This window comes from Pyxicephalus adspersus, chromosome 6 (genome assembly GCF_032062135.1).
Source record: "Pyxicephalus adspersus chromosome 6, UCB_Pads_2.0, whole genome shotgun sequence".
In the NCBI taxonomy this organism is placed as follows: domain Eukaryota; kingdom Metazoa; phylum Chordata; class Amphibia; order Anura; family Pyxicephalidae; genus Pyxicephalus; species Pyxicephalus adspersus.
This window is the reverse complement of record NC_092863.1, coordinates 43091115-43115125: the sequence shown is the minus strand read 5'-3', so window position 1 is coordinate 43115125 and position 24011 is coordinate 43091115. Positions and strand designations below refer to the sequence as shown.

General features: G+C 37.4%; 1 protein-coding gene across 1 annotated transcript; it reads left to right on the top strand.

Moving 5' to 3' along the window:
- The first annotated feature begins 14785 nt into the window (after positions 1 to 14785).
- On the top strand, positions 14786 to 23759 carry DGCR6 (DiGeorge syndrome critical region gene 6). The gene is made up of 5 exons (XM_072415469.1): positions 14786 to 14996; positions 16075 to 16235; positions 17491 to 17591; positions 19075 to 19215; positions 23424 to 23759. The coding sequence occupies exons 1-5, from the start codon at positions 14887 to 14889 to the stop codon at positions 23505 to 23507; spliced, it is 597 nt and encodes a 198-aa protein (XP_072271570.1). The 5' UTR covers positions 14786 to 14886; the 3' UTR covers positions 23508 to 23759.
- The last annotated feature ends 252 nt before the right edge of the window (positions 23760 to 24011 follow it).

The window sequence follows — 24011 nt, the reverse complement described above, 5'->3', positions numbered from 1 at the left end:
TTTTGAAGGGTTCCCCCATGTAAAAAAACGTTGTCCTAGAAGTAAGGCTGGACTGGTAATTGTAAAGTGGACAATTCCCAATATTTTATTTCATACCCTTTTATGTGTGCAACTCTAGAAGCAATATTTAGCTTCAGAAAAAAATGATGCAGCAACTTCTGTAAAAATCTATCATGTATCAAAATGCTAAATTGTGTAAAGTACAAACCATATGCATTATATCAGCATTATTTATTTTGTTTAAAATTTCATTTTCTGATTGCTTCTTCCTGCAGCCTTGAAATATGTGTCCATTTAGTTTAATTCCTAATCATTTATCTACACCTCCTAAATGCGTAATCTGCTGTAGATTTCTGTGTCATCCACAAAAATGCAAACCTTTCCCTCCAGACCATCTGTCAGTTGTGCTGCAGAAACATAAAGAAGATTTTCAGAAATATTCTGTATGCACCATATTTCCACAAACTGCAATGAATACCATTTCCTCCTAAATCAGTTTTGTTATTGGAATGTGAAAATACCCTCACTATTTGCCAAATTAATATAAACCTGGGTAACATAACAAAGAAAGAGATGCATGTTTTAGAGGGTGAGGCCAAAAACCAGAGCTTGCACCATGAATGCATATAAATGTGTTTTTATTGGAACCTGCAGAACAAAGTACACGAGCGCCACCCAGTGGACACTGCACATACTACAGGGGATAATTTGATTATTTTATCTATAATGACTTGATTTATCATTCTTGGTCAGACTCATGAAAGAGAATGTTCCTAATTAGAGATCACTACAAACAGTAAATAGATTCTTTATGCAATGTTACCATAGCATTTGCATTTGTCATCCCTATAATAGTATTCAGAACAAGAATTTTACAAGGCACCTTTGAATGCCTACATGAATAGAATAAGTAAGCAGACTTTCCAATGTTCCTGTTTACGCCATGCTTTAATTGTGCCACTTCTTGCAGCAGAGAAAAATGCCACTTAATACTCCCTGGGCATACTACAATTTACACAATAATAGGCAGACCACACTGCTAACTTGCTTCTTGTGGGATTCATCATCAGTAATGGATTAAAGATGCTTCCTACAAAGACAAGTTTAATTCTTGGTTCCTATTTCTGGAACCCCAAAGCAATTGTCATATTCCTTTGGGGCAATCTTGAAATGTTAGTGGGTTAGTGAAGATAAATAATAATGAAACAAATGAAGGTTATGCATGTTTATATCAAATGCTAATATATGTAGGGCATTATTTTTGAAATATACATTAGTGACATCTAGTGGTATTTGTAGGGTATGCCATAGTGTTGGAAAAGGGAAAAGCAGAAGATAAAATGAAAAAATGAATGTCATCAGAAGACATGCAAAGTCTTTTTGCCCAGTTGTTTTCTTTTCTACGTTTCATGCATGCAGAGTAGAGTGCAGCTGTATGCAGATGGCCACCAATAATAGACCTGGATGCTGAGGACAATGTAATTTCTGCCACCTTGCAGAAGTAACATCATTGGAGGCCACCCAATGCCTGGAGAGCTGTGATGGACCTGGAAGACTGTGACAGTGATGTGCAGCTTCAAGGGATGCAGAGCTCACAGGTTCTTAGACAAGTCCTCACTGCAGGGTGCTTAAAAAAAACTGTGTGGCTTAATTAGCAAGTATACACAGATGGCAAAAGCTGACACACACCAACAAACGTTTAAAGCAAAACTAAAGGTAAAAAATTAAACATTTTGGATTCCCCTTCTGCAATAAAACAAACTGCACATTTAGCACATGTTCAGTGGGTCTGATTTATTAAAGCTCTCCAAGGTTGGAGAAGATACACTTTCATCAGTGTAGCTGGGTGATTGCATCCTGGAATGGATTTCTTCAGTCATTTGCTATTTGCTAGCAAATGTTTTGAATTTTGGACCAGATCTATTTCAGGTTTGCTGGATCACCCAGCTTCACTAATGACAGTGTATCCTCTCCAGCCTTGGAGAGCTTTAATCCCAACATAGCTGGCTAACCGCAATGAATGAACTCTCACACACATGTGTAGGAGTTACAACACGCTGACTTGGCCAATCAAGATGTTTGAAGATCCCAGACACGCAAGATAAATTGGTGAAGATGCCAGTGATAGAACAAGCAAAATTGAGTTTAATTTTAAAAAATTGCAATCAGGCAGGTACGTTTATTGTATTGTAGAAGAGACATTGCCTATCCCTTCTGCAATAAAGAACCTATATGCTCACAATTTTTTAGTTTTTAACTTCAGTTCCACTTGATGTGAGACGCAAACAGAAATTGCATCACAGGGACACCTAGTGGGAACGGTAAGATATAGCAACGTATACACCTAATAAAAAGAAGGTGAGTAAAAACTAGGAAAAAAAAAGAAAAGTTGGAATACCACACTGCTCTCAAGTTGTGGGGGAGGGGGGGGGGAGTTAACTATATTCCAGGAAATGTAGGAGAATTGAGGATGATTGGTGCTGAAAATTAGTTTTATTAAATAAAGGTTTCAACCTTTTTTACATTATACAAGCCTTTATCCTTTCTTATGGGAGACAATTCAGTAATTTTTTGGTAAAATCAATGCTAAAGGCACAGGGGCTAAGTGCACACATCTTTATTAAAGTTTACACCTTGAGATGTATTCCTATAATATTTACCCTTTCGTCTCAAACTGGGGTAGACCAATCGATTATTTGTAAGCACTGGGCTATCCTCTCCAGTAATAAATGTTTGGCTAAATCATCATATTGAATGCACAAAGGCAATAAAGGAACTTAAGGGATTGATTGTTGCATGCTGACCTTTTTCTGCACCTCCCATGAAGAACACTGATTGATTCGTCATGCTACAAACTCCTACGGGATGTTCTCTTGTGTCATTTTGTGGTAGAAGGTACCTGTATTATCTATCTTTATAGCAACAAACAGTTTTCCATCAGGAGTTAACTGTTCTTCACGTTTTCCTATGTACCTGATTAAATGTTCTTTTGTTTGGAGATAAGTAGATGAAACAACGAGGGAAGATTTGCATTTAGCTCTTCCTTGAAAAATCAACATTTTAATTAATTAATTTCCTGACAATTTGTTACATTTTTGTAATGTTCAAATAATTAGTATATTCCCAATATATTTTTGTATTCTTTTTGAAAATAGGAAATATTTAAATAATAAAGATCTATGTACTTGTTCTTGAAAATTATTATTACTTTCCTGTGACATTGGACTTTTATTGGTCTCCAGACCCCCAGGTCATTCATTTTAAATGTATTTCATTTTATGATTTGTATTATGCACTGAATCTTGCCAATCAAATTAAGAAGTGACTCCATGCTCCTGTTTTTACCTCCCATGTGTAAGTTAAAAACTGAAAATGGTGCATTGTCTTATTTCTGGATCATTTATTGTGGTCAGCTTTAGGAAACTCATGCCATCACTTAAGAGATAGAAATAGGAGGTAGTTGCACATACTGGACATGCTTTCTTCAAGGAAGGGGTTATTACCCCAAAACCTTGTGAGTAGTCTCACTTTCTGTACATACTTTGCCATACTGATACTGCATGTACTTTGTTTTTCTGCTCCTGCTTTACCATGTACTTGTAACCTGAATATTGCAAACTCTTGAAAGATCTTTGTTATGTAGTATTAAACATTGGGGTTGATTTATAAAGAATTTAGACTGTCAGATTAGTATAGTAGCCTCAAGCAAAGGATATTTAATTTTCTTAGTGAGTGAGGTTAAGTTCTGCTGACTTCAACCATCTAACCATGTATAAGCAAAATTCCTTTGTTTTGGATTATTTTACATGTGATAGGGTATTCTTTGTAAAGTTAATTTCGCTCCATTCAAGACACTAAGCAAAATATCGTCTGCAAGGGGTTGCTGCAATGTGGTTGGGGATTAGTATTGGTTATTTGTATTAAAAAGCAGTTGGAAAGGTGTACCTAATCAAATGGCCAGTGAGTGAATCTTTTCAACTGCTGAAGTAATTCTGGATCAGGAGGATTAAAAAAAAGGATCCTACACTAACCACAGACTTCTACCTACCACAACCAATGCATACCTTTACTTTCCAAGAGCCCTTAATCCCTCCACAATCCTTTCAGTTGGTCCCGCACCATCCCAAATTTCTTCTTTCCGGTGCGGAGAAATCAGCAGGTGCCAACGTCTTTTCTGTCTTCTGCTTACGTCACCTGATCTCGCACTGCACAGGTATGAGATTGGGGGGTGTTACCTAAAAATGTATTTAAATAAAAGAAGTGCCGATCTCACTGAGCATGTGCAATTTTTTAAAAAAATTTCCGTAAAGCCTCTTTTGTGCATGCCCACGGAGCAGCCTGAAGCCTCCTGGGATAAATGACCTATGTATCTCAGGAGGCTCCAGGTTTCTTATCTAGTTTTTACCTCTGTGGAGTCCTCCATTTTAAATACAATGAAGTTATTGATATTTTATCAACATATAAAAGGGTTATCCCTCTTTTATATAATTTTTAAAATGTCACAATAGGTTGTCCTCCAAACTTCAGAAAAACATTTTTCTGTTTAAGAACCCTTTTGGACATTCCTGCTGGAGGATGCTATACTCTGTCTCATGGGAAAGCAGACAGCGGACAATGATCAGAGACATATTCACAGAGTATTTTTTGATATGACTCTGTGGTCCTCTACCCCAGCAACCTAAAAACAAATATTGTTGGGCTAATTGGCAGGCAAGCTGCTGAAAATAAATATCATTTACACCAAAAGGACTTATTTTACTTCCACTTTCTTTTCTGTATACCTGTTTGTCATACATAGCAAAGTAAAGGAAAAAAGGTACCACACTACAAGCCATGCTATTCTGTGAACTGGCACCCATTTTATTGAACAAGGCGACAATTGGTCCACACATAAAGCTCACATCACTTCAAGGTTACCCTCCTAATTATTATCATTACTTTCAAAGGTTGGCAGTTATGTTGAAATATGTGGAAACATACACTATATACTACACGAATATACAACACATACAAAATCTAACTTATGTATGCAATTGGTAGATTAAAAAATGTCAGACCACAAGAGATATATCCAAATCACAACACTTGAGTGAATGGGGATGTCATTGATGAAATAAAATCAACAGGATAAAACTAACCTTTTATTTTACTAGCAGAACAAGGGAATGATGCTCTCTCTGGAAAGATACTGCATCCAATTTTCTCAAGCCCAACTCCTCTTCTCCTTCTCTTTATGAAGCCTGTGGTCCATATATACTGCAGCCATTTTTTGTCCAGGAGAGTAAAGAAGAGCATGTTGAGGTGCTATTTGCTAGACAATCAAAATGCACAAAATTTTTTTGGTATTGCGACTGAATTCAAGTATATGGCCTATTTAAAGTATATTTAAAACTTTAACTTTTCTCCTTAAGTTTTGGATACAGTGGGGAAAGATTACATTCCTGACAGGTTCTACATAGAGATTCCTTCACTTCCTGTGCCGAGAACACAACATAAGTCACATGACTAATGACTTTGTACAACGCTGTGTAATATGTTGGTGCTATAAAAATACTGTAATATAAAAATTATAATAATAATAAAAATGTAAAGAATACATTCCTGACAGGTTCCACATTGCAGAGATTCCTTCACTTCCTGTGCCCAGAACACAACATAAGTGACATGACTATAGACTTTGTACAGCACTGTGTAATATGTTGGTGCTATAAAAATACTGTATTATTATAATAATAACTAAAATATTTAGTCGAGTACTAGAATATTTAGGGATTATTAGGAGAATACTAGAACCTCTGTCAGATTTGTATTGAGGTATTTTTTCCTTGTGGTTTTTGTTGTACAATTTCTTTCACTTCTTCCAGAAAACAGGAAACATGAAAAGAGCGGAACCTGAGCAGTAAAACCTTATAGGGGTTCTCCCATTCTATCTACAAAAACGTTTTGGATAAATAATTTATTACACACATTTAAAACAAACAAAAACATGCTTCAATGAGAAAACTGTGGTGTAGTTGCCCCGTACAGTGTCTTAGGCCAGTCTGCTGCTAAACCATTTCCATAGGCTCAAATTGGAATGCTTTCCAACCATATGAGCAAGTAGTTGCAAAGCAGTTGAAAGTGTTCTGAAGGACAACAGATGACCCATGATCCTTCACAACACAGGGCAAATGAACTGCAACCACTTACTAGAACATTTCTGCAAGCGCTCATGAATTCATGTCAATACTTCCTCCTCACTGCTCCCGGCTTTGAATACCATGGGGAAACATGTCTATTCTCAGGCAATTTAACAAATAGATCCACTAAATTACACAGCCACTTAAGTCTATCAAGACAACTGACATGCAAATTAACTGTAAAGGTTTAGATTAGAAAATTCTTTTTTTTTTAACCAGACCTCGCTTCAAATTACCTCTGAAAATACTGCTGCAAATGTACACTCTGGCTAAACAAATCTATCAATACTGAGCGCACACACAGATCCAGAAGGTGCCTTGGGATTGTTATGCCCAGCTGTCATAAGCATAATGATACATAAAAATAAAGATAGCATGGCAATACTGTGAACCACCATGCCAGTCTGATTTTGGAAACAATTTACTCATGATTCACAGATTCAGAAAATGTTTAAAACTTGAATAAATGGACTGTATAATAATATCTGAAATAGGTGATTTATCCACATAACTAGAACAAACAGTCCTCAAGGCAAGCTAAACAACTTGGGCACAAGATGGATGTCATTGTGTGGATTTCAAAATTCAAATGTAGCCGTACATACTCGGAAAATAAATTGTAAATGGCAAGACTGCAAATTATTTTTTGTTTGCAAGAAAAGAGTTTTTCTATTACACATTACCCAAAAACAAAATAGAAATGAGAACAGAGAACAAGGACTCATTAAGGATTTAACCCTATAAGCAGAGGATCTTTAGGTTATACACACACAAACAAACCCACACTTAGTACCCCATCTTCTACTGAATTCCAGACACACACAGAAATGATGGCAGTGGGTGAACACCACTATGGTGGACATGACCAAAGCCAGGTTTGTCCTTACCTGTCAAATTTTTTATAAATAGTCTGCTAAAACGTGTTATTATATTCTCCTGTGTTGTAAGTGCGATGAAAACATGAGGTTTCTATTACAGGTCTCCTTTCAGCCACAACCCACCACTGGTTTCAATATATTCTTCATTAACCCCCCTAGCGTTCTAATTCTGTCCGTATTGCCATGCAAAAAGCGTTACATTTTTTTTTGTATGGAAACCTATTTTACATTGTACGCCTATAATTCTTAGGCATAACTCACCGAAATTTGTCCAACATTTAATACATTTATTAAATTTAATAATAAACTTTAAATAAAAAAACACAAAAATCTGTTAAAAAAATAGAGATACATGTAATAATGTAATGTAACTGTACAGTAGCATATGTAATATATATATATAATTATATATACATATTATATGAAGATTTCTTTGTATTGGACACAATACAGCTATTTTGTATTGAATCCAATACAAAATTATTTGCATTTACAACCGATCCTCCCGCCCGCACTGCCACATGCACTGAAGGCAGCACGGTGGCTCAGGGGTTAGCACTCTGGCCTTTGCAGCACTAGGTCCCAGGTTCGATTCCCAGCTAGGACATTATCTGCATGGAGTTTGCAGGTTCTCCCCGTGTCTGCTTGGGTTTCCTCCGGGTACTCCGGTTTCCTCCCAAAAACATGCAGTTAGGTTATTTGGCTTGTTCCTAACAATTGAACTTAGACTACATTAATCACATATGACTATGGTAAGGAAATTAGATTGTGAGCTCCTTTGAGGGACAGTTAGTGACACGACTATGGACTTTGTACAGTGCTGCATAATATGATGGCACTATATAAATACTGTATAATAATAATAATAAAAAACACCGGGAAACCATGGAGAACATCTCTGCAGTTTGGAGATCAGAGAATGTGTCCCCAGGACCTGTGGGAACCAGCAGGATGCCGGAGGACACCGACGGACCAAGTTTTTTTTTTTTTTTAAAGTTTTAAGCGACCCCCAGTGTGACAGTGTGTGGGATTACCACTTTTGCAGGTAAATTCCACCCCCAGTCACACTCGGGATTACCACTAGGGGGGTTAAGGACCGCCAACAAGTGAGTGACTCTGAATAAAGTCTTCCTATTGGTTTTCTGAACAGCCACTTATACTGATTTCCAGACAACATGTGCTAATGAGTTGGAGTAACCTTGTCACATAATAGTTACTAGAAAAATTGAGTTACTTGTGGGTGAACAGTAGCTGAGATGTAATCCCAGCACCCTTCCATAGTAATCCTTATATTTTTAAATGTGAACTATATTGGTTCTGTTTTAATCCATATTATTTATTATTAGGTCAATACATTTCCTAATCTATAAATATTTGCTTTAACCTCCCTAGAGGTAACCTCGAGTGTGACTTGGGGTAGAAAAAAGTTGATAAAAGTGGCAACCCCGAGTCACACTCAGGGTATGTAAACCTATAGGAAGGTTAGTAAATAGACCGCTTACCTGATCCGCTGGCGATCTCTGTCTTCTTTCTTCTTCCTGCTTCTACACATGATGAGTCACCGGGGAGTTCCTGGTGACGTTGGTGCGTGTGTACGTTGCCAGCGGGGCGGGGGGGGAATTCAAAATCCATTTGTATTGCATTCAATACAAAATAACTGTATTGAATGCAATACATTGGATTTTTATGTGTAAAAGCACATTTTTTTTTTTTTTTTTAAATATATAGATTTTTTAATTTATTCAATTTCTTGTTTTTAGATGATTTTGTGTTTCAAACTTTATTATACTCATACTATTATAATTTACTGTAAAATAAATTTTCATGAAAAGCAATGTACCGCTTTTAGACATATAAAACCAGAAAGAAATGAACCGCTAGGGAGGTTAATACTCAACAAAGGATTCACAGAGCACTGTGTGTTAGTTTAAGATAGGGCATAGCACAATCATTTACTGGAAACTCTCTCTCACTTAAACTTTAAATTAATTTAATAGCAAAGCTTTTAGAGTGATCTACTGTGTTCTTTGAATAGGAGGCGGATAACAACAGGGATTTATGGACTAAAAGCTCCATCTTCTGGCTGGCTATAAGGATATAAACTATTCATGTGCAATATTTATTATTTAGTCCTGACCATAATACAGAAAGACCTAAGACAGGGTAGTCTTCTAGGCCAAATTCCACGGTAATATGCAGTAGTATGTAACTTCAACAGAGTCCGTAAAGTTCCTATGTTATCTAGAATATATTGCCTTTATGCTAGTCACAAAAGTACCTTTAATTTACCTTTATATGTATGTTATAAATATTGCTTTGCAACCAGATCACTAATATCCTTTATCTTTTCAGAATTTACATTTCCCGATCTTCATAAGGTAAGATGCTTAAGGTTTTGTCCCTGGCTGAGAGCCTACAGCTATTTAATAAAGGGTAGGGGCTTTCATCATATGAGAAGAGGAGAGGTACTAGCAACATGAAGACAGCAAAACAAATGTGAGTAGACACACGGGTACTGTTGGCCAGAATACTGAATTATATTGTCTTTATTGTACCCTGTAAGGAGGTGGACTTTGTTCTGAAAAGCCCTTGTGGGCCAGACTGTGATTATTAAAAAATCCCAACAGCAAAAGATGTGTGCACGTTTTTTTGAAAATCATTTTTACTGTATTTTTATACCAACCAACGTTGTTCTTTGGGGTGCACCGAACCCCTTATTGTTGCCTTGATAAAGGGGGACAACTGCACCCCTCCCCCCCAAAAAAGATGGATTTTTAAAGAACTGTACGTGCTGACATATTTGCTATTGGGATTGGTAAGGTGTTACCACTGTTAGGCAACACAGTTTTATTATGTGAGTTAGTGCCGGATATTACAGGAAATATTTGTGACTAGTAAAAGTATAAAATGTCCAGTTGTCAGTTGAATTAAAAATGAGCCTGGTCAGCAGTCGGAATAAAAAGTACCCCAGGATTGCTGGTCTGTGCCATTAAGACAATTCCCAAAGGTTGGTGGTTAGTATTTGAATAGTAGTTGAGTAAAATACACCCCAGGATCATTTGGAAAAAAAAAAAAAAAATTACACTATCATCAATGACTAATAGGGTGCAAAAATATCAGAAGGTTAGAAATAAGAAGAGAAGAAAATAAATATTGATTAAAGTGCATCAGTAGTCAATGATTTGAGCAAATATGCCTCATTCTTGATGCCAGTGAAAATAAAAGTGCCACATCCTTGTGCCAGTAAAATGAACAGTGCCCCATTGGTGTTAGTCAGAGAAATATTGCCACAATGTTAGTGATAATGGGCCTGATTCATTAAAGCTCTCCAAGGCTGGAAAGGGTACAATTTGGTCAGTGAAATTGGGTGATCCACCAAACCTGGAATGGATTTCTTAAAAGTCATTTCCTATTTGTTAGCAAATGTTTTCTCTCCTGGATCAGATCCATTCCAGGTTTGCTGGATCACTCAGCTTCACTGATGAAAGTGTATCCTCTCCAGCCCTGGAGAGCTTTAATAAATCAGGCCCAATGGGGGGAATAGTGTTCCATCACTGGTGTCAATTGAATCAGGTAGACCCCCCACAACATTGGTGTTTAATAAAGTTGGTGTTCAGTAGTATTGGTGTTTTAGTTCCTAGTACCCACTGCAAGTTGTTAAGCTCCTAAGCCAAACCTGCTACTTGTCACACAATTTGGAAGGTCTGCAAAGGCCAGTAAAAGGCAATAAAAAGACCATTAGTTTTAGGACCACTGTTCTGTAGTCTGTATTTCATTGAAAATGTGATGCCATCCTAATATATTTCCTAAACTTTAGCTACACTTACTGAAAAGAAAGAGCATGAAGAGGACGTTAAGGAATGACACTCATAGATCAGTGGTCAAACTCAAGGCAGGGTAAAGCTATCAGAATAATGTGTCAGCCTTTAAACAATATATACAGGTTTATAATACAAAAGTGGTTCAACATAATTGCTGTAATTGCATATATTTTGGTAAGTTAAACAAATCATGACAATATATCCAAGCTGTGAATTTCATCCACTTCTCTGGAGGCCTCCTTTATCAAATTACAGACACATACAAAAGGCAATTCAGAAACTAAACAAAAGCCAGAATATGTCTAAAGTCTGTGGAAACAAATTGGTTTAGTTTGGGATTTTAGGTCTTTTGCAATCTAAAAATCTTCAATTTAATTTCAAAGTGCCCACAAGCTAAAGAAATACACACTGAAAAAGCGACGCCGTTATGTGAGAATACAGGGTGCTCTCTTGAACTTTAGAGAAAAGCCGCAAGCAACCAAAACACGATGAAACTGTCAGAAAGGTAGGGTGTAAAATAATGTCTGAGCATATAAAAAGAAACATGAAAAAGAATGATTTTAAACATTTTTTGTTTATGCCACATATTCTGCTTCTGCTTGGGTACATTGATAAATTATTAGCTAAAACTTCTACACCATAACTGCCTCCATAGCCAGTAAAGTAGATTAATGGCAGCTCAGAACACTGTTAGTCCCAATACACAATCAGGTGCTGTACTGGTGGCTCCTGACTGTAATGTAGAAGAGATGTGACTGGCAATGTGAGCCCCCATGGTCCATTAAGTCACTCAAAGTTCTTTGGAATACAAGACAAGAGGGCAATTGGAAAAATCTATTTACCATGCTTCTGTTCAATACAGCCAGACGCTCTAACCATTACTGATCCAGAACTGCCATATCCCAACATTGTGACATGCTATAACATAGAGAGCTTGCCAGCCCCCTTGAAACCAACAACATTTAGTAAAAATCTGTTAAAAGAATGTACACCTAATAAAAAGGCAATGGTTTCTGTAGGTAGAATTAACAAGGGCTCTATTGGTAGATTTGATGTCTCTCTTAAAACATACCCCATGGTATGATACTGAAAAACTTAATGGTAGTCTGGGGGCCCTGGGTGTGCTATAATAATAACACTGTGTACACTAATATGATACTTCCATTAGAGAGGGTCCCACGCAGTGACAGCATTAAGTCAGGTTTAAGGTTCTCTTTTCTCTGTATATCATAATGTTAGACAACAAAGTGAGTTACTGAATTTTTAAGAATCTGTACCATGAAGTTAATTAAAATATGTTTGTATATTTGTAATAATAAAATAAAAGGCAAAAAAAAAGATTTGCAATAAAAAAGGAATATGCAAAACAAGTTTAAATCAATGTTCCTTTACAGATGATGTCAAAATTATTAGAAGTAAATATATCATTAAACTTTTATTTTTTTCCTTTCAGAATTCTTGTTTTTTAGATTCATCTTTTTTTTAAATTTTACTATGTATTACTTATGTTTGCTTTCAATCTTCTCTCTATCCTCTGTATCTCTTTCATTCACTTTCTTTTTCTTCACCTTATTACTTTCTTTCTCTTTTTTTTTTTCTTTCTTTCCCTTTCTTTCCTTCGTTGGATTGCAGTTCCCAGGTGGCTCCTGTCACCTTGATGATTGTTTGGTAGCTCCAACAAACCAATGTTTGGTTGGATCAGAGAGGGGGCATGGCAACAGTATCACTGTAGAAACTACCATCCTGTAGGTCCCTCATTGGTCTCAGAAAGGCTAATTGCTAATAACCTTTTCTACATCCACTATGTTCCATTACAATAGTTTCAAAGCAAGATGATCTCCACCAAAACCTTCAAGTCGTTTCTCTAAAAATATGATTTTATTTCTTTAATATGAAACAGAAAAGCAGTACAGGTAGTCCCAGAGTTAAGGACATCCGACATACCGACGAATGGGGCTTCCCTGCTGGATCCTGTGCAGGATGGAGGCTTGATTGGGGGAAGAGGGTGGTTTGCATGACTTGTGGAAGAATTCTTTTGCTAAACACAGCTGAGGTTGTGGGTGATCTTAAGAGCTGATCTGATCTTTAACATCTTATAACTCTTAAATGACCAAGACAAACTGTGCAGATGTTTCCTTTTGCCTATCAAAGCACAGCTTGCTCAAGAAGTTAGGTTCCAAAAAGTTTTTTTTTTTTGTTTGTGATTAGCTCACACTGAGGATTATTTACAGTAACTAACATCAAGCTGCCTTGCATTGCATTTATTAAAAAAATGCACTTGTTCACACACATAAAAATTTACCTTAAGAACAAACCTACATGCCCTATGTAACCTGGGGACTACCTGTACAACAAATCCTGCATGTTTTGAGTGCAGGGATCTTCTGCACTGCAAAGCGGCACATTACTCCTTCCTTCTCTTAGCTAACAGAAGTTACACAGTGCTAGCTCCAGGACAGCTCCTTCTTAATGATTAATGGCAATTTTCTTCCTCTACTGGCTCTGATGTGTAACCACAGCTGTCCAGGTATGTGACACAGAGCTGTCATTGGTGGGGGACAAGGAGGACTTCTGTACTAGGGTTTTCGGCGAAATTTTGCGAAACCATTGGAAATCCAGGAAATCACTATAGGAGGATTCATAAATACAGCCGTGGGAATCCTCCTGTCAGTAAGCGATCCCCGGGCACTACTTAATGTACTGTTAGAGATACATATGGCCAAACAGTATAAAAAAAAAAAAAAAAGACTGCTAAGTTTTGTGTGCATCTGTTAGATCAGCCTTTCTCAACCTTTTTACCCCCATAGAAACCCTAATATATTTCTAAGGTATCGCAAAAGGCCTGCTAAAATCAATTTATTGGGGGTCAGTGGGAAAAAAGCTTCTTAAGCTGTTGGCTAATGGTGATTCTACTATGGTGGCTAGAATTTAATATTTAAAGATAACTAAAAACATCCTTATATTATGCAGCTGTATCTACAAAGTGGCATTGGCCCCAGAAGTAAACACCATAGGCACACTCCTCCAATAATAAGTGAACTCCATGATCAAACAAAAGCTTGCACTTTGTGACAGGTTGCAGAGGATTGGTGATGGCATCATACAACAACCGATCTAATAATTATTATAATTAAACAGCATTTATATAGCACCAACATATTACATAGCGCTGTACATTAAATAGGGGTTGCAAATGACAGACGAATACAGACAGTGACACAGGAGGAGAGGACCCTGCCCCGATCTCAGTGGAGACTTGGGTAAATGTATGCCTTACCAACACCTACTGCTTCTTAAAGTGGAACTAAAGTCTCACTTTGAACGTTAGCAATTCAAGCAGGTGGTTATTCATCTGCAATAACCAATCTTACCTGCCTGATCGCATCAGCAATAAGTAAAAAAAACTGAGCTGCTCATGTGAAGCGTCAGATTTAATGTCCAGGGAATCCCGGCATACCCATCTTCCCTTATGTGTGCCAGGGACAGATGAACTCCTGTCCGCCTGTGCGGGAGTTACGTCATCCTGATACGGCCAATTAGAATGGCCGAAGTCCGTTACTGGGCAGAAGAAGAAAGATGGCGGCGCCCAGCGACAGCTGGGATAAGATAAGTGCGGCAGGGTTTAGTTTTGGTTTAGACAATGTAATTTTGCCCTCCTGTTTACTATTGTTCAGAATGCCTTCTAAAATCTCTCCTCCTCTGTTTAATAGGACTGTAGCTGGTAAGACGGTGACAGCCAGTAGAAGGTGCTGTTGGGTTGAGGTGTATGGAAGCATAATTTTAACTCATTTACAAATATGTTTTCCCCTATTTATTGATATTAAAAAACCTTGCATTCTGTGGAAATCCTGCTTTATGGTATTAGCACACACACACCAGCCTTCTCAGCACATTCTCTATAACATGTTTTCTCTTAGCTCCTCCTCCTGACGGCTACGTATTCCGTCACGTGACAAGCCCGAGCCCGGGACGCATGACGTGTGCTGGTCATGTGACTGGGTTGCAGCGATGGCCGGCTATAGAGAGATGTACGGGGAACCGAGTGATATCACTTTGCAGCAGGAGAGACATTATTACCTGCTGTCCCAGCTGCAGAGTCTGGTGAAGGATCTCCCCAGGCAAGGAATATATGATATGATACCATACAGATGGGGGTGACCCATAGCACCTCATAAAGGACTGTATACAGGCTCACATCATGCAGCAATATGTCTTCCTGTGCAAGATGTTTCTCAGTCCCTCTGCAAGTCATAATAAGAAAACCATAGCAGCAGCTTGATGGAGGAATTTGCCATTAAGTGGAGCTATATGTTTTTTTTATTTTACTATGCAGACTTGTTATCTTCCTGTTTGTGTTTTTCTGTGTTGTGTGCTCCGATCATTGTATGATGGGGAAAGCTGATGTCTTCAATAAACCACTATGTGCATGCACATGGTGCTGGCAGGGGTGATCCTGGAAGACTCATTGATGATACTGTTGCCCAATCCAGATCATTTCCTTCTCTCATTACCAGCAGTGACATGGCAGCCTTCTAGTTTCTGATATAAATGTACAAAATGTGTTGGGGGAGTCAGGAATAGTGAACTCTGATTATAATTGGAGAGCTGACTGCCATATAAAACATTTGGACTTAAGTGTGACTTTAATACATTTCAGTACTCTTGGAATCTGTAAGCCTGTACGTACCATGTTTATGGCAGACCACAGCATGTATTGGCTATATATTTGCCCACAAATTGCTAGTGCAAAGAAAACCGTACCTGGTGGCTGGGAGTACAGACACAATCACTGTCATGGAAAAAGTTGCATGCTGTAGAAGCCCTGCCTAGGCATGAGTTTTCCTGATTGGCATAACAGTATACTTGGGTAAGGAGAGTCTTAAAACCAGGACATTGTTAGCCATTGAACATAACAAAATGAGCAGAACTGGTCCAGACTATTGCTGAAATATACAGGTAGTCCCTGGGTTACATACGCAATAGGGACTGTAGGTTTGTTCTTAAGTTGAATTTGTATGTAAGTCTGAACAGATACATTATTTTAATAAATGCAATTAGGCAATGTGGTGTCAGTTACTGTATAAAATCCTCACTCCAGTTATTGATCTCTAGGACTTTTATGCTTTTTTATTTTTTGGATATGTAATGACAATTATTCATTATTTGTTATTTATTTCTATGATTTCTGTTGTTCAGCGCTAGTCAGCAACGCCTGTCGTACACAATTCTTAGCGATCTGGCCCTGGCACTGATTGATGGAACAGTATTTGAAATTGTCCAAGGACTGTTGGAAATTCAGCACCTAACAGAAAAGAATCTCTATAACCAGCGAATAAAACTACATGCAGAACACAGGGGTAAGGATGCAAGTTGCTCTTCCTACGAGAGTGCTAGCTGCTGGGCCAACCATGCTGCCAATTGATATTCTACTTTAAAACCACTATAAGGGTCATATTGGGCAGTTCTTTGGGTATAGTATTTTTGTTGAGATAAATAATGTGGGAACTTTAAAGCTGTAAATGAGTAGAGTGGAATATCAATTGTCAAGCTTGCCTGTCAGCATTTTAAGATGAGTGAGGGAATAATAAACAGTCAGATATCCGAAGATTTCTAGTAGTGAAAAGTGGCGGTGACTTGTCCATGTACAGGTAGTCCCCGAGTTAAAGACATCCAACATACAGACAACTTCTAGATATGAACAGGGCTTCTCTGCTTGCTTGTATGCAGAATGGAGGCTTGATGGGGGGAGGGGGTGGTTCCTGTGACTTGCAGAAGTTTTTTGCTGTTCTGCAAGCTCTTGTAACTCTTTATTGACCAAGACAAACTCTGCAGTTGTTTCTTTTTTTATATCAAAGCATAGCTTGCTCCAGAAGTTAATAAATGTCTGGGCTCCATAAAGTTTTTTTGTTTTGTTTTTTGCTTTGTGAATAACTCACAGTGAGGATTTTATACAGTATCTGACACCACGCTGCCTAATAATATGTTGAGACAAACATCTGTCCTAATTGCATTTATTAAAATAATGTACCTGTTCCAACTTACATACAAATTCAAATTAAGAATAAACCTGCAGTCGCTATCTTGTATGTAACACGGGGACTACCTGTATTTGTATTATAGCAGGTATACTTGTAATAAGACGGCATTCTCACATATGGTTGGTGCAGCTTTTTCCTTGCATGCGTGGCCTAGCAGCAGCTGCTTTCATTTATTTGCAAATTTAGAGCTAATAATAGAGTCCAAATATATGATACTATCATAATCTTCCATATATGTAGTTGGGTGGGTTTGACTTTAGTTCTTGTAGACCTATTTAGGATCAGGGACTGGAAGTTTTGGAGCCATAAACAGCCAGACTACTAGCATTTTTAGAAAGTCTGCAATGTTTGCCCATATTCTGTTTAGTACAGTTTTACTTTTGAAGGGTAACAATAACTGATCAGTCAATTGTTTTATTTTTCATTTAGATATTTTTAATTGAGCATCATTTAAACAGAACAACAAAATAGACAACCTTACAACCATTGGGTATATCCGTAGTGAAGTGGCTAATTTCATTTAATGTGCAGAGTCATAAGCTTATATGTTACATTTTGGTTTTTGTTTTAAAAGCCTTGAAACAGGATCTTCTTAAGAAGCATAAAGACGCTCAACAATCATGTAAAGCACACAATTTACCAATTCTCAGAAATACGCACCAGAGGGAGCTGGAGGTAAGGAAATTCTGTACGTCAGTCAGCCATGTCTTATTATCAAGACAGCTGCCATCACATGTAAATGACAAGATGCCATCTCTATATTAAGTATTACTTTAGTCTAAGTGGATTTTGTACAATCTGCTTCAAATGCTTTCAACAGCCTAAAACAATTTTTATATTCTGAAGTTGTTAACACTTCAGATTGCAGAGGCTGTATGTGGATGTCACTTGACATAGGGAGTATGATGGGATTGCAGCAGGAAATATTTATTTATTACTTCCTAGACTTACTAGATTGTAAAGAAAAATAGGGAACACATTGCAGTATTATGTCATTTTCAGTCTTAGTGATTAGAGCAAATCAGCCCTAAATTTCAACTTATCATGGTTTCTAATATGATTAATACATAGTATTTTAGGAGTTTATAGGATTTTAACCTGCATGTGTAAAGGATGTTGGTATAAATGAGGTCTTAAAGCAGAACTAAACCCTGCGTTACTCAGGTGTCCCCTTTACCCGCAGACATCTTATTCTTTCTTCATTTCCTCCTTGCAGTCTTTGGCCATCTTGATTGACTGGGTCGAGAGGACTTGACTCTTTCACGGGTGTTCATTCCCATCACACATAGAAGATTCGTGGAATGCTGGGTATCCTGCATGCGCAGCTCAGATTTTTTGCCAGAAACACTAAGCAATCAGACAGGTAGAAGTGAATATTGCAGAAAGGAAACCACGCAATATGGCTTTATTCAGGATCCATCAGTGTCTTTGGCTAAGCAGTGAAGCAGCAGTGGTACACTGGCACAGAGTGCCAACATTTTTGTCTGTGCTGGAATTCTGCTGGGCAGGTGGTTACAGAAGGGTAATGTTATGGCAAGTATAGGTGCTTGTGCTAGTTCAGTAAACAACTTGATATTAACACAACATTTTACATAGCAGTTAAGTAGTTTTTAGGTAGTACTTTTACTAGACAAGGGAAAGTGACAGGTCCATTTTGTTGAAGTCATCAACCCCCCCCTGTACTGTCATTTGGAAAGAATGCATGCATGCAAACCTCAGCTTCTGTTGTCAGAATAACTGGTGAACCCATCTCCCCCTATACATGCTGGGAATGAGTTATGTCATCCTAGCCTGGCCAATCAAGATAGCCAATGATTGTGTTTAGAAGGGAGCAGATGGCAGTGCCCTGCGACAGAACAGGTACAGTTTATTATAACAGGTTTAGTTCTGCTATAAGTGTGTTTTTGAGTTGTGTTAGTGTTACCTCTCAGCTCTGTAGGGTATTCCTTTTTATTAGCATCCATATCTTTAATACATTTCTGGTAATATGTCAGAATCTATAACAAAGCTTAGCTACAAAAAAATGAAATTTGCTATACAAAGGCTGCACAATTTCAGCAAAGTTTTGGGAAATTGTAATTATGGAGGGTTGGAACCAAATATTACAGTTTTTATGCCAACAATTATGAACTTCATCTAAAAAATGTTTGTGATTTAGGCCCTGGAACAGAGAATAAAGGATGAACAGCAAATGATGGATGAAAAAATAGTTCTGGAATTAGACCAGAAAGTCATAGACCAACAGAGTACATTGGAAAAAGCAGGTGTCTCGGGTTTCTACGTCACAACTAATCCTCAGGTAAGTGACTACGGTTTTATTTTAGATCACGTTTTGTTACGTTTTTTCCACCGGATGTAGACTGTAGGGTAGGTGGGGTGTCCTTCTGTCTAGGCCAATGGGTGTAAGACAGGGTGTGGGTTTTTTGCTTTTTTTGTATGTAACTTTCAGATATGAAAAATTACTTTTCCTAAAAATTAATGCTGTGTATCTCAATTTGTGAATACCTTGGCATGTCTGTGTTCTAGTTTAATAGTTGTATGTTGGCAATACAAGATCTAAGACACTGCTTCTTCTTACTGCAAGTCTTGTAAAATCCATTGGTTTCACTGCTGTGCTGCACTGCTTGCTGGAGAGAAGGATGTACTGGAAGATTTGCTTTGCAATAATCTGTTTCTGCTTTATTCATTATCTGCACCACTTTGCCTCTGCTACTGCTTACTGTATATTACAGCACTGATTATCAGATCAGCAGTCATTGGGGGCAGTTCTGATATAATGGAAATAAGGCTTGCTGCTCAACCAAGATGGTTACCTCTGCACAGAGGCACATTATGGAACAAAGTATAAGTCAGTAATAGGGGTTATATGATCTCTTTCAAACCCCTGTCTGCAGAGTTATGGCCCTGCTGCTTTACACTTAACTTTTAAGAATTAAAATATTGTTAGTAGCTTAATTGTCATGCCAGCACAGGGAGGTAGGGCATACCTCCATGTTGGATTACAATATACAATTGTATAAATAAAATATTGACATATGTGTGCTATGCTGCCCTTTTCTATGTAAAAGTAGTCTTGAGATCATTTCTATTTTGCTCTACTAATCTCTTCTAAAACCTTATAATTTCTTCAGGTTTCAGCTGTAAGCTGCAAATAATTTCCTCACCCTGCAATATAATGCAGTAAACTGGAGTGTGGATTGTATTTTGGGGGATGAGGTGTCAATTACTAGCCATTTGTCTGAATGTGAGGACAAAAACACCTAGAGCACGTTTACATAATTGCAGTTTGTTAACACTCATTGATGCCAAAAGGTCTGTAAATATAATTTATAAATCGCGCTGCAACCTCTTATGTCACAAATAAATAAAAAAAATTGCATCAATTGATATATGAAAAAAATAGTGTGTGTATGTTTGTATAATGTATGTAATATATATATTACCCTGTTTCCCCGATGATAAGACACTGTCTGATTTTTTTTTTGAAGGCCAAAATATGCTCTAGGGCTTATTTTCAGGGGGATGCCTTATTTACCCATGAAGAAGACTACAGCCATTCATGTCCACTTCGGGGGGGGGCTTATTTTTCATTTTTTCCTAAAAAGGGGGGGCTGTCTTATTTGATGGCCCTGCCACGGTAGTAATATTTGGGGTAACCAGAATCGATGCATCACACAAGACACCAGTCCAAAACATTGCCTTTTTTAAACTCAATATAGGCACTCACAGGGTCATACCTTTGGTCTTGTAGCTTTTGCTACAAGAGTGCTTTTCACGGTTGTCCCAGAGTCCTAACGCAGGTCACTCAGACACCTCTTCCTGAACCAAACTAAGCAATTCCCTTTTAATACCACCAGGCAGGTCCTGCAGAGCCATTTCTAAATCCTGGACTGGGCAAGGGATAAAATGTTTAACCGCCCATTCTATCCAAAAAAGAGCTGCAAATATGGAGCATCACAAAACTTCACAGCCTTATCCAAGCCCTTTAAAGTCTTCACCAGGTACAGTAAAAAAAATATAAAATATAATAACAAAACAAGAAATCAAACCGAGACAATTATGGCAAAAAAAAAAACATGTCAACATTACTCTTATCTAAACAATTATCAAAAATGGTTCATACAAAAAGAAAAAATAAACAGTAATAAAGCCAATTTGCAATTTTGTCTTATTTGAAAAATAAACATGAGGGAAAGGGGAACGGAGGGGAAGACTTCAGAACCTCCGACGATAGATTTATGAGAGATAACATCTTAAGCACAATTAAAAGGAGATCCAGGTCTCCCAAATGTCATCAAATTTAACTAGAGAATTCTTTAGTGTGTAAGTTTGTCATTTATCATAACCCAGTTCATTTTAGTGAAGATAGGGTCCAGCGGTATTGTGGGTGTCTTCTAAGCTTTGGCCAAAGAAATTCTACCTGCCAATAATATAAACTGGTGAGTTTTAGTGCTGGTTTGAGGTGGATCAAATTTAGTTTGCCAAATAAAGCCGCTTCTGGGGTGCAACAGACCTCAAGCTTCAAATCCTGGAAATTAAATTAAAAACCTCTTTCCAAAAACCCCTAGCTATCGGGCATGACCACCAAATATGTATCATGGAACCTCTAGAATCACAGCCCCAGAAACACAATTGGGAAACCGACGGGAAGAACTTAGCCAATATATCCGGTACTAGGTACCATCTGAGCATAACGTTATAGTTGGCTTCCACAAGTGCGGAGTTTAAGGAGACTTTAGATAAAGAGCAAGCAAAATCACACCAATCCTCTAATTTCCCATGTCACTGCCAAATTGGATTGCCATTCTAACATTTATTTAAGTTTGCTGGATGGGGATATTAGGGCTGAGTAAATGATAGAAATTCACCCTTTTGTGGAGGCTATGGATGAACAGGTGTTCTCAAACGGGGAAGATCGCATGGGTTTTGGGGCTTCTCTAATTATAGTGGAGAATAATCTAATTTTTTGTCACTGAAAAAGACTACTGTTCAGGATAAGACACTCTGCCTTCTTCCTTTTTATCTTGACACTCTCCAGCCTATTTAATGTTTTTCTCCTCTTGGTCCAACTGTCACTAAATATATTCTATTTTGCCCTTCTGTCGCCAGCGTTCCATGATATTCCTTCTTGAGCTTAGAACTCATCATGATTTTTGTGGTATTATTTAACAGTTTTGTACATTTGTTTTGTTCCACAGCAAGTGCATGATTTTGCACATTATGTTCTGCATTTAAAAGTTTTAGCATAGTATTGTCTGTACCCAAACCCTCTGTCTCTTTAATCTTTCTCAGGTAAAATTTAGCTAAATGTTGCCAAATACCCACTACATCTGGCCTCAAATACCACAGAACAACAAAAATAAATGTTCTAATTTAAAAAACCTAATCAGGCAGAAAGTGACCAAAATAAATGTGTTATTTACAGAGAATGTGTTTAATCTCCCTCTTGGTTGTACCTTAATGTTATTAAATATCATATAACCTTTGGTTGGTATGCATGTTGAGTCTCTGTAACATAAATCCATCTCCAGTAGCCATACCATGTATTGGATGAACACAATGAGCATAGGGTTAAACTGTTTAAAATGAATTTTATTGAGATAATACAACCAAACAGAAATCACAAAGTTAGTACATTTAAGCCAGTGCACATACTAAATTAAATGTCAGACCCTTAATGTTTTCTTTTTGATACTACTATCAGAACAGCATGCCAGTCTTTCAATTTGCAACAAGAGGTCAGTATTTGCAACCTCTGTTTCGCTCATGATAAGTTTCCCTTATGTGATTCCTAAAAGGAATACTGTGCTAAGGAAGTTTGGGTCTGTTGCTGATCACTTCTGAAAATACTACTTCTCTAGCTGCCATGCTGATCCTTTCTGATCCGCATGCTTATCATCGGTCAGTTATTCCTGAACAAAAAAAAGATGAGCATCTAGTATTTTAAAGTAAAACTTTACCAAATACAAAAAAGTCACACTCACCTTTACTTCTGCAGAGCCCCTGATTTCTCCACGCTGTCTTCCTTTGGGTATGACAAGCCTTAACAGGAACTTCTCACACTTTGGGGGATTTTCTCTAAATTTCCTGTTGTCTTTGACACAGAAAGTGAGGAAACATTTCCATTATGGTTCCCAAAACATAAAATAAATTGGCAGGAGTGTTAACCCATTCGTAATATGAAAATACTGGTATAAATACATTAATTAATTTGCAGTCTCCTTACCTCTCTATTTTTCATATGAGGCCAACTGCGTGCAGATTTGTCAAAGAAGTAAGCTTGATAATTAACAATATTTTCTATTTGTATATGCCAAATGCACACAATGATAACTGAGGGAAGGTCATACAGAAATCAGAATTAAACTGTACATTCCTTTCTATGGCATTATTTCCCAGACTGGGTGTTGTGTGCTAAACAAACCATAAGGTCTATTTTGCCTGTCATTTTGTAACTTGCACATCCTCCCATATTAATGTAAATTTTTCTGTTTTTTTTTTTTTTAGGAACTAACCTTACAAATGAATTTATTGGAGCTAATCCTCAAGCTGCAACAAAAGGAGTCTGGAACAAGCAAGAAATATTCATAAATGTATATTCTGTTAGCACAAGTCCTTATAGTTTGGCTGTGAAGGAACAGTCATAAGATTTATCTGGCATTTTTTTTTTTACATTTCAGATGTACAGATAGTTTCTGCAGCTGGTTGACAATTAAAAGTCAATGTTTACACATATGTACAATGTAATTTAACCTGTTATTGTAAATGATACACATTCTGTTCTGAATATTTTGTTTGTTTCATTTTTGTACACTATTTATTAAATAAACTGCATTTTGGTTATGGGTGGTTGTATTTTACCAAGATCTATCTAAGTGTGGTTATGTCAGATTTAAAACTTTAAACTTCTAACATGTTTCGCCAGCTCCTAAAATGTACAAAATGTTACTAAGATTACCCTTTTCTCTATGGTGTTGCTATGTAGAATATGGAAGAAAATATATAATGTTCTTCCAAAAGAACTGCTGTCTCTGGGGAATGAATTCTGCAACAGCATATGCTACTTTGCTTCATCTCCACAGCTTTAGGTTGCCT

Coding starts and splice junctions, on each gene's coding strand:
- DGCR6 (XM_072415469.1), top strand. CDS start 14,887: ATGGCCGGCTATAGAGAGATGTACGGGGAACCGAGTGATATCACTTTG. Junction 16,236..17,490: donor ACTACATGCAGAACACAGGG/GTAAGGATGCAA, acceptor TTGTTTTAAAAG/CCTTGAAACAGGATCTTCTT. Junction 17,592..19,074: donor CGCACCAGAGGGAGCTGGAG/GTAAGGAAATTC, acceptor TTTGTGATTTAG/GCCCTGGAACAGAGAATAAA.